General features: G+C 36.4%; 2 protein-coding genes across 2 annotated transcripts in view; both read right to left on the minus strand.

The window, feature by feature from the left end:
• Positions 1-1,907: 1,907 nt before the first annotated feature.
• On the minus strand, positions 1,908-11,707 carry LOC147466917 (phospholipase ABHD3-like). The gene is made up of 6 exons (XM_086534061.1): positions 11,703-11,707; positions 9,893-10,103; positions 5,774-5,939; positions 3,160-3,191; positions 2,988-3,068; positions 1,908-1,925 (listed from the first exon to the last, which is right to left on the minus strand). The coding sequence occupies exons 1-6, from the start codon at positions 11,705-11,707 to the stop codon at positions 1,908-1,910; spliced, it is 513 nt and encodes a 170-aa protein (XP_086390187.1).
• LOC122260380 (phospholipase ABHD3) overlaps positions 11,313-12,500 on the minus strand; it is a 22,054-nt gene continuing 20,866 nt past the window's right edge. Inside the window, exons 8-9 of the mRNA XM_086533801.1 lie at positions 12,420-12,500; positions 11,313-11,977 (exon numbers count right to left, since the gene is read on the minus strand). The exon at positions 12,420-12,500 is cut by the window's right edge and continues 412 nt beyond it. The gene's annotated coding sequence lies outside the window, so the exon portion shown is untranslated. The remainder of the gene's footprint in view (positions 11,978-12,419) is intronic.

The raw sequence follows: 12,500 nt of genomic DNA on the forward strand, positions 1-12,500 counted from the left end.
CACACACATGTATATGTATATATGCATATACATATATATACATACATATATATATATACATGAAGATATATACATATATATACATATATATATATATATATATATATATATATATATATATATATATATATATGTATATATATATATATATATATATATATATATATATATATATATATATATATATATATATATATATATGTATGTATGTATATATCTATGTATATGTATATATTTGTGTGTATGTATAGATAGATAGATGGATAGATAGACAGACAGATAGATAGATAGATAGATATAATCTCTCTCTCTCTCTCTATCTATCTATCTCTATCTCTCTCTCTCCGTGTCCGCTCACACAAGCGCACGAGGAAAAACAAACTGTACAGAAAGGCATAAATAACACACAATACAGTTTTCCATTTTTATATTTTTCTTTTATCTACGAAACTTGACATGTGTAGAGCAGCTACAAGCTAGTGGTAACAGTCTGGAAATAACAATGCTAATGTGCCAACAGGTGACGTATGGAGCACCGCCTTCTCGCAGGCACTTGAAGAATCTTATTGACTCGTGGCTGGTATGTTATAGAGAACAATACCAACGTCTGTACATATGTTTACAATGTGGATATTTATTTTCTTATCCTTGTGTCTTTTAATTGTCTTTGGAAAAGCCCGAATAACAATAAAAGTTTGGTTGGAGATACACGATTGAGCAAATTTGAGTCTTCCCGCTCGAAAGCTCGAAATTTCTCGGCCGAACGACATCAACAAGAGAGAATTTGGCGGGAAACTCCCTTTGCACTCCGTTCTTTTTTGTTTGTTTTTCTGGGAGTTGATATATGTTAATGGATGGAATTTCTTCTTTTGTCTTAATGAGGACTCATTGCTATTGTCACAGAAAGAGTAAAGAAAATGTCTTTATCGGGGGTTGTGAAAGCCTAACCCTATTTCTCGTGGCTACAAAATAGGAATGAAATGTCTTTTTTTAATAGTGTGTGCTTAAAATAAAGCTAACAAAAAGGTATCTAAAGATTTTCGAAGTATCAAAATCGCAAATAGCCTTTCTGAGCCAGAAGTCATGCAGGTGATATATACTGTATATGTTTTTGTTTTGTTTTGTTTTTTTCGTTTTTCCTAACCTACAAATTTTGGAAAAGGGATTCACGTTCTACCGGAATGGAATGGGGAAACTATTATATTATTTTGGGCAGTGAGGACTTATGTTATGTTTTTTTCACCTAAACTCTCGTGGTCGTTGTCAGTCACTCAATTCAGAAGTAATTGTTATAAAATCGAACATGCAATGATTCTACCAAGAACAAGGCAGGAGGAACTACTTAATGAAATTACTTTTTTATATATACTTTTTTTTGGTTTGTTTGTTTTTTGCCTGGACCTGCATTAGTAGAAAATAATAACTTTGCATTCGTTAAGCTACGATATTAATTTTTGCCAATTATGAGAAGATAAATGAAATTGAAAATACTATATATAGGCTAATATATACTTACATGCACATTAATATACATACATTCCCGTGTGTACCAGCACTTTACCTGCTACACAGATGCAAACATACAGACACTGGCTCACAAGTGCTATGGAATTGAGCTCTGTTTTTTCGTTTTTTATTTATGCCGTAGTTTAGAATGTACTGATCTTAGTTTTTTTTAACCGCGTCCAGAGAAAAAAAAGTTTAGTTCTACAGAAACGTCTTCTTTTAGGTTGCCTTGTACCAGAACAACAGATAATAATGTTAATATATATATATTGTACCCTCAGTCTTAATGTTCAGTAGCTATTTCAAGTGTGTACGACCTTAATTCAACGTCGATTTATCTGTAACATTTAATTTCCACCGTATTTCGCCGGAAACACATATATTTCCAACACGCTGCGCATTCACACCTTCATGTGAAGCTGAGATTGAAATTCCATTGAAGTTTTGCGCTTGTTCTCAAAGCAGAAGATAATGATAATATGATAATGTTGGTAATGATAACAATAATTATGATAATAATAATATGATAATAGTAATAATCATAAAGATAGTTCCAATAATAATCTTGATAAATAAATCGGCAAAGAATGGTACGTAAAATTTGTGGTGAAGTCTAATCGTTATGTCTGCTGTTCAGTGATTGGTTGGTATTTTCGTTTTCGTGTACATGTTTTTTTTTTTTTTTTTTTTTTTTTGTGTGTGTGTGTGTGTGTGTGTGTGTGTGTGTGTGTGTGTGTGTGTGTGTGTGTGTGTGTGTGTGTGTGTGTGTGTGTGTGTGTGTGTGTGTGTGTCTGCATTAGGGTGAGACTTTTTCCAGAGGGTTCTAGATATATCTTGATCATTATATCATAATCTGTTCTTAGTATCTGTAACCTTTAGTTGTAGGTCATATGAGCAGGTTTTCTTCTGTATACATGTTATATAAATATATATTTTGTACTAATGACATTAGTGAAATGTATTTTCTAGCTTTGCAAAAATGTCAGGAATAAAAAGTGACAGAGCTACTCATCCCATCCAGTATTTCTTTCAGTTACAAACGCACGTCATACTCGAGTATTTGTTATTATTTCTATTCACAATCTTCTCTTTTATTTCAAGTATCTTTTTCCCCGTCACTGCATGTTCCGAAATTGCTAGATTAGTCATCAATACTTCGTCAAACCTTTGCTTATAATCTTTTTTCTTTCTTTCTTTCTTTTTGATAATAAGATGATCTTCGTTATTGGAAATGTCATCTAATATCATCTTCACTATGAACTTTGACCTTCTGTAGTGACCTTTTCAAACGCAACGACCTTCGCTACTGTGTGTCCTGGCTGGGGGGGGCGGGGAGAACCTACACAAAAGACTATATATAAAGATAGGAAAGCTACCAAAGGGCTGTGAGCTACCAACGATTCAGCTGCTAGTGTGATATTTGAAAAAGATGGCGTTTGTGTCAAGTTGTGTCGTCTGTTTTTTTTACTTTATGAACTTACTTTATATTCAAATGGTCTCAAAGGGTATACATGTGTCGTGTGCCATGTCACAAACAAGAACGGCATAATTGGTTTTTCACACTTTCGAAGAACAAGAAAGGTGAGAATTTCTTTAGAAAAGTGTATTATTTAGTAATTAATTAGTAGAAGTAATTAGTAGTGTCATAGTTACCCTAGAAAAAGTTTTCTTTTTGTAGTTATATTCTGAAAAAGAGGCTGGCGTTGATATGAGATTGCGGCTCTACATTTTTTCTTAATGGAGGATAGGAGCTTTCATCTTTCATTATAGTCTTTGCTACACTACAGACTATATAATGAAAGATATAAAAGCTTCCAAAAGGGCTTTAGCACCAACGGAGCAGCTGCTAGTGGTGATATCTGAACATAGATGGCGTTGTGTCCAATTGTGTCGTCTGTTTGTTTACTCTTATGTAACATTCACTTTTTATTCAAAATGGTCTCAAAGGGTATACATGTGTCGTGTGCCATGTCACAAAACATGAAGGCCATAATTGGTTTTTTCCACAATTTTGCCGAGAAACAAGCAAAAGGGAGAATTTATAGGAAAAGTGTAATATTTAGTATTAATAGTAGGAAGTAATTAGTAAGTGTCATACGTTACCCCTAGAAAAGTTTTCTTTTGTAGTTATATATCTGAAAAAGAGATGCGTCTGATATAGCATTGCGGCCTCACATTTTTTTTTAAGTAGGATAGGTGCTTTCCTATCTTTCATATATAGTCTTTGCCTACACTCCGGATATGTTGAGAAGACCTCTATATAAAAAAAATGAAAAGGGGAAGAGAAATATCTAAACGCGCAAACTTTTGCTACCCGTATAAATCTTTCCTACCATAATAAGCTCTCTTGCTATCGAGGTGATCATCTCTTCCAGCGAAATGACAGCGAGAGACATGATAAGAAGAAAAAAAAAGAAAAAAAAGAAAAAGAAAATATATAATTCTCTTCTCTGTATATGTCGGAGACCCCCTCAAAAAAATAAAAAAAAAAATACACTATGTTCGTATCCCCTAGGATGATGTTTTGGGTTGTTGACTTCGACCGATTTCCTCTTACGCGAATCGTTGGCTTCCTTCTTAATGGCACCCATCTTGTTCTACAGATTGGCGAAAATGCTGATTCACTAACTTGTAGGAAAGAGGCGGTCGCTGTAATAGGTGCACGTGGGTAGAAATATCCCTCCATGAAAACCAATATGGCCGCCTCTCGCAGTCACGGAACCAGGTGCCCACTGACTCGATCTCTTCGCCGCCTTCCACCGGGAAACGCCTTGGCGAAGATATGGAAGGAAAGAAGAAGAGATAATTCTTGAGAATTCGTGAGAAAGATCAACTAAATTAGAGTATCTGAATTCATTCAAATGAACTAATTTAACGAATTAAATAAGAGAGCCTATATGGATAGATAAAAAAGAAGAATAGAAATGTTTAATCTAATAAGGATAAAGAGATGTTAAGGAATGATGTTGCGATACGTATTGCACTGATTGAGAAAGAGCATTTTATTTCTCCATCGATAAAGACATCACAGATTGTTTGAAAGGAATAGGTGCTTATAAATTCATCTTCGAAAGAATGATGAGCACTTATCATTTGAATAATTAGCAATTGACTTTCTCTTCATAATTATGGCCGAGCACCAAAAAGGAATCTAAATTGCCTACACGAAAAATATTTTTTTTTTGATCCGGCATCCTTTCCAGAAAGAAAATATAAGTATTTATTTATTTTAGAAGCCACACTCTGAAAAAAAAAATCCATACTGTTTCCAAAGTAACCTAAATGAAGTGAAAAAAACATACATCGCCCTTCCCTTTCCCTACCCCCCCCCCTCCAATAAAAAAAAAAAAATAAATGTGTATATAATGTATATATATGCTATAAGATTTGATATATATATATATATATAATATAGAGTTATATATTATTATATATAAATATGTTATTATATATCATCAGAGAAACTCATAAACCCACAAGTAGAAGTATGAAAAAAAACTAACACCTATCCCTATCCGATCTCATCACTCGCGCCCCTACCCCATATATATATGTATATGTATGTATGTATATATGTGTGTATACACACACACACACACAGCGACACCACACACTCACACACACACATAATACATATATATACACCACATATATATATATATATATAACATAAATATATATATATATATATATATATAATATATATATATATTTGGTGTGTGTGTGGATGTGGGTTGTGTTGTTGTGGAGTTTGTTGTGTGTGTGTGTACATACATATATAGGATAGAATAAGGAATATATATATATATATATAAATATATATTATAATATATATTACATACATACATACATATATAATGTATTATATATACATAAAATATCACTAATATGTAGCACACACTCACACACACAGCACACACCACATATACAGTATACTATATATATATATATATATATTAATATCATATATATACTCAATATATATATATATATATATATATTAGTAATGTATGTATGTATTATATACATATATATATATATATATATAATATATATATATATAGATATATATATATATATATATATATATATATATAGTTTATATATATATATACGTATTTATATATATACATATATATATATATATAAACATATATATACTATATATATATATATATATTCAATATACACTATACTATATTTAACCTCATATATATTTCACACCCATAAAACCCCATACATGAGTTCAAAGAGACCCAACACCCACCTTCCATAGGCTGGAAAGGATCATCAGCTGCGTTCAAGCAGAGCAGAGGAACCCGGATGTCGTCCAGTTTCTCATGGAGCGAGGAGGTCTTGTAGTAATCCTCGGCATCGCGGAAGCCGAACTGCATGGCGGTGAAGCGGGAATCGAACTCACGGAAGCTCTTGCTCTGAAAACAGTGCCGAAAGAAATGATTGAATTGCTTTTTTTTTTTTTTTTTTTTTTTTATTTTTTTTTTTTTTTTTTTTTTTTTTTTTTTTTTTTTTTTTAGCTAATGGTGTTTCTGTTTTCATTTTTTTCTCGTTGTTGTTGTTGTTGTTATTGCCGTATTCGAATGTATATTAGTTTTTTTTTTGCTGTTTTTTTTCTATTTTATTTTCTATTTTCATTTTTGTTGTCATTATTGCCATATTAGAATATGAATATGTATTGTTGTTTGTTACTTTTGTTGAGAAGTTTGAGAAGCGAAAAATATGAATAAAGATCTTTTTTTCCCCTTTGTATTCAACTGAGGTTTTTCTGCATCCTGTTTCTTATATCCTTTTATAACGAGATGTACTTTTTTTTTTTAACCTACTTCTAAAATGTGTTTCCCCTATAAACCGATCTTAATCATTGTTTAAAAGTGTTTTTTTTTTTTTCTCCCAATCAATTACATATATATATATATATTTAAATATATAAATCCATTGTTTCCAGGATTCAGAATATAAAAGCTACAACAAAATTCTACTAATAGTAGAATTTTTCATTACACTAATGTATGGGAAAAGGACCGGTTCTTTGTCCCATGTTATTCTACAATGGGTGCTTTATATTCACACTTCATAACAGTGATCCGTAATTCCATTTGTGATTCACCAGCCCAGCTGATAAGCTCTGATTACTACTCAACCATAGGCCACAAGAGGGCATGCCTACAAGTTACCTGTAAGTAATGAAAAGAAAATAAATTGTAAAGAAATATTTAACCAGATAATATTAAGTCTTTTCTCAGCATTTCAAAGAGTTTGGATGTTTTAGTCATTTATATTCTTATATAGTTACTTTGGATGAATATCATCAAAATTAAACTTGTTATATAATAGAGCAAATATCATTCATATCCATAGTCAACAATACAATCTATTTCTAAATAATCCAAATATCGAGGACACACAAACATTCTAACACAATGAAAAAAAAAAAAAATCACAGACCTGTCTAAACCATGCATCCTATCTAGACTCCAAGTATCACAATAAAAGCCACTCACCCTATTTAACATCAGGTTACAGAGTGGCTTTTTCCATACTCTTCAACAAAATCCCAGCGTGCGATATTCTCATGGAGTAAAACACACCCACCGCTAATACACACCGCTGCACCAAATATCTTGCTGGCTTTCTCTCCCCGTGTCCCGTTAGGTAGTTCCGCCTATGAATTGACTCCTGTGATGCGATAGAAGATGGATTTCTATTGGAAATAAGAGGAAGAACCTAACTAGAATGAACACAACAGGGTAGAATGGATACTCTCAAAAGGAGCTAGAGAAAAAATATAGACTGAAGAGATGAACTGAATAAGTAAAGATAAATACGTAAAGAGAGTATGAGAAAGGGCATCCAACACATAGTATGAATGGAGAGGGACAAATAGAGAATTCGCCTAATGTATTAAGAGATGTATAAAGAGAATGAGAAAGTGTGGAATGCAGTAATAGGAAAAGGGCACATACTTTGACAAAGAGAATTGGAAGGTATGAAACAGAAGCAATAAAATCAGCTTTATTAACAAAAGACAAATTAAATGTGAATAATGATATATAGGACTATTAAATGCTAGAATGAATTTAGATACAGAAGGCATAATATTTCCTGACAAAAATATGTATCTAAAAGTTCCATTGACTTCCATTTGTTATGAAGGAGGGGACAAGATAAAAGACAGGGAGACAGAGAGATACTGGTGATACTGATATGCAGATAAACAAGTACATGGATAAGCAAGTAAATTCATTTGAACTGTGTGTGATTGCGTGTGTGTTTCTGCTTATCTGCCTGTTTCTGTGTGCTTACATTTTTTGTATCTTACTTTTTTACATACCAACATATATATATACTTCCTTAGATATTCACTCATCACTCTACATATCTATAATCACATGTCACCCTTCAAAGAAAAAAGTAAAGCACACACTCACATAAACACACATACATACACACACATACATACACACACATAAACACAAACACACACACACAAATAGACACAAACACAAGAAAACGCAACGCACACACACACAACAAAAAACACAACACACACAATCAAAAAATCCACCACCTTCTCTATCCACGTCCCTCTCCACCCCCACCCCCTACTCCCCCACACAATACACAACCCAATACACCCAATACTAAAAGGAGTATCTCAACGCCGCCGAGGTACACTTCCAGCAACTATTAGGGGGGACGTTTGTAGCTATGTACTGAGTGTTTTGTATAGCCTCCTCCAGGTCGTCGTCCTGTTTGCTGCTCATGAATTCTGGTCCGATCTAGGTCACAGGTCAGAGAGAGAGAGAGAAAGAGAGGGTCGTGCGGTTAGGTTAGGTTAGTATGATGATCGTGCTCGCTTATTGGTAATGATAAGGGTATTAATAATGATTATGATGATAATAAATGTTTATTGATTATTGTTTGTTATATACGTAGCTGGGTACATAACTGTTATTGTTTAAGTTTTTATTTTTGTTTTGTTATTCACCGATAGTTTGACCTCGAAGTGAAACTGTATACCGGATTCTACAATGTGATTGAGTGTTAGTAATGACTATTCGTTCTTACAAATGATTTATCGAGTTGGATTTATAGCCTATTTCCACATTACTTTGAAATCTGTAGCTAAGAAGAATCGGAGGTAATCACACCGTTGGCTTTCGCTTAATTATCTATTTATTTTCGAAAAAAAAATCATGCACAATGTATTACTTTCTTTCTTTATTATTTCTCTCCCTCAACCCTCTACCCTTTACATTTCCTCTCCCTCTCTCTACCCCCTATTCCTTATCATCTATCCCCTCCCCCTCCCTCTCCCCCTCACTCTTCCTCTACCCTCTACCCTTTCCTCTTTCTCCTACTCCCTATTCTCTCTCTCTCGCTCCCCTCCCCCTTCCCCTACCCTCTATTCCCTATCCCCCCCTCTCCCTCAACCTACACCCTCCCCTTCTACTCCCTCCCCCTCCCACCTACCCTCAACCTTCCACCCTACCCCCTCCCCCTATATATTCCGCCTTATATTATTTCACTAATCTCAAGTTTTTTCATTTAATTTCCATCACGCTATCTCATTGCATCCCCACCCCCTCCCCCTCTACTTTCCTCCACCCATCCCTGTCCCTCAACCCTCTCCCTCTAATCCCCTCAACCCTCAACCCTCTACCCTCCCCCGTCTATCCCCCCAACCCTCCACCCTCCCCCATCTATCCCCCCAACCCTCCACCCTCCCCCATCTATCCCCCCAACCCTCCACCCTCCCTCTCCCCCTCCACCCCCTCCCCCTCTACTCTCTTCCACCCATCCCTGTCCCTCAACCCTCTCCCTCTCCACCATCCACCCTCTACCCTCCCCCACCCCCTCCACCCCTCCCCCGTCTATCCCCCCAACCCTCCACCCTCCCTCTCCCTTTCCACCTTCAACCCTCAACCTTCCACCCCTCCCCCGTCTACCCCACCCCAACCCTCCACCCGCCCTCTTCCTCTCCACTCTCCCTCTCCCTTTCCACCCTCAACCCTCCACCCTCCACCTCCTCAACCCTCCACCCCTCCACCCTCCCCCATCTACCCCCCTCAACCCTCAATCCTCTCCCTCCCCACCCCCTCAACCCTCCACCCTCCACCCCTCCCCCGTCTACCACCCAACCCTCCACCCTCCACCCTCCACCCACCCCTCCCCCGTCTATCCCCTCCCCCCTCCACCCCTCCACCCACACCCCTCCCCCATCTACCCCTCCCCCATCTACCCCCTCCACCCCTCCCTCTCCCCCTCCACCCTCCACCACTCCCCCATCTACCCCTCCACCCTCAACTCTCAACCCCCTCCACCCTCCACCCGTCCCACCCCCCTCCACCCCAACCCCCCTCCTCACCTTGAGTTCGATCCCAGCTGTGCCCCGGTAGTTGAGGACGACGCACCTGGCCCCAGTCTTGCTCCCCGTCAGAACCAAGCCCTTGATGTAGTCGCTCTGGGAGGACCCCGTCAACCCCGGCAGGATAAGGATGATGGGGGAGTCGGACCCCGCCGCGCCGTCCAGCCAATCCAGGCACACTTGGCCCCCGTCCTTCAGCTGTAGGATTTCTCTGAGGGAAAGGGGAAAGATGGGGGTGAGTTGATGTGTGCAGAGCTGTTGTTGGAGAGGTAGATAGGTAGAGTTAGATATATATAGGTGGATGGATGGATAGATGGGTTGATAGGTCGATATATAGGTGGATGGGTGGATAGATGGGTGGATAGGTAGATATATAGGTGGATGGATGAATAGATTGATTGATAAGTGGGTGGAGAGTTAGATATATATAGGTGGATGGATGGATACATGGGTTGATAGGTCGATATATAGGTGGATGGATAGATAGGTGGGTGGATAGGTAGATATATAGGTGAATGGATGGATGGATAGATTTATACGTGGGTGGAGAGTTAGATATATAGGTGGATGGATGGATAGGTAGATATATATATAGGTGGATGAATAGATAGATTGATATGTGGGTGGGTAGGTAGATAAATAGGTCGATTAATTGATAGGTGGTTATATATATATAGGTGGATGGATAGATAGATTAACAGGTGGGTGTAAATTTTGATATATAGGTGGATAGGAGGAGGAGGGGAGGTAGGGGTAGCAGCTACATTGCATAAGTGGATGGATAGATAAATAGATTGATAGATGGATAAATAGGTAGATATATAGGTGGATGGATGGATAGGTAGATATGGAGGTGGATAAATGTAGGTAGATATATAGGTGGATAGATGGAGATATGAATTGACAGGTGGGTGGATAGGTAGATATATAAGTGGATTGATAAGAGATAGATAGACAAATAGATTAATAGATTTAAATGTAGATAGAGAGAACAATAGACAGTCAGACAGATGGATACATACATACATACATACATACATACATACATACATAGATTGATAGACAGATAGAAATAGATAGATTCATTGTATACAGACAGATATAAAATAGATACAATATCCATATGGACATATATATAGACCGACAGATTTACATGTTATTTATATATCACATTATATATGATGTTATGTACAGATATATGCATATGAATCAATATAGATAGTTAGATTCAGTATATACAGAAAGATATGATATAGATAAAGAGTATTCATATAGATATAGGCGGATAGATATAGATAAAAGCATAATACCTATAATGATTATATCTATCGTACTTTATCGAACCATCAGATGCCTAAACCACAAACGGACGCATCAGTTCCAGGCATGGGAGTGGCGATAAACACAGGTTTCAGTATATGTTTATGTGTGTGTGTGTGTTTGTGTGTGTGTATATGTGTGTGTGTGTGTGTGTGTGTGTGTGTGTGTGTGTGTGTGTGTGTGAGTGTGTGTGTGTGTGTGTGAGAGTGTGAGTGTGAGTGTGTGTGTGTGTGTGTGTGCATTAGGGTGAGACTTTTTCCAGAGGGTTCTAGATATATCTTGATCATTATATCATAATCTGTTCTTAGTATCTGTAACCTTTAGTTATAGGTCATATGAGCAGGTTTTCTTCTGTATGCATGTTATATAAATATATATTTTGTACTAATGACATTAGTGAAATGTATTTTCTAACTTTGCAAAAATGTCAGGAATAAAAAGTGACAGAGCTACTCATCCCATCCAGTATTTCTTTCAGTTACAAACGCACGTCATACTCGAGTATTTGTTATTATTTCTATTCACAATCTTCTCTTTTATTTCAAGTATCTTTTTCCCCATCATTGCATGTCCCGAAATTGCTAGATTAGTCATCAAAACTTCGTCAAACCTTTGCTTATAATCTTTTTTTTTCCTTTCTTTCTTTCTTTCTTTTTGATAATAAGATGATCTTCGTTATTGGAAATGTCATCTAATATCATCCTCACTATGAACTTTGACCTTCTGTAGTGACCTTTTCAAACGCAACGACCTTCGCTACCTGACCTACACCAAAGACTATATATGAAAGATAGGAAAGCTTCCAAAAGGGCTGTGAGCACCAACGATCAGCTGCTAGTGTGATATCTGAACAATAGATGGCGTTGTGTCCAAGTTGTGTCGTCTGTTTGTTTACTCTTATGTAACTTCACTTTTTATTCAAAATGGTCTCAAAGGGTATACCATGTGTCGTGTGCCATGTCACAAAACATGAACGGCCATAATTGGTTTTTCACACATTTCCGAAGAACAAGAAAAGGTGAGAATTTATAGGAAAAGTGTATTATTTAGTAATTAATTAGTAGTAAGTAATTAGTAGTGTAATAAAAAGTTTTCTTTTTGTAGTTATATATCTGAAAAAGAGATGGCGCTGATATGAGATTGCGGCCTCACATTTTTTTTAAATGGTAGGATAGGTGCTTTCCTATCTTTCATATATAGTCTTTGCCTACACTACAGGGATAACCTCTATATAAAAAAAATGGGGAAGAGAAATATCTAAACGCGCAAACTTTTGCTACCCGTATAA

The sequence above is a fragment of the Penaeus japonicus genome, unplaced genomic scaffold (assembly GCF_977035675.1).
Source record: "Penaeus japonicus unplaced genomic scaffold, GWHDUDI00000001_assembly GWHDUDI00000040, whole genome shotgun sequence".
Classification (NCBI taxonomy): Eukaryota; Metazoa; Arthropoda; class Malacostraca; order Decapoda; family Penaeidae; genus Penaeus; species Penaeus japonicus.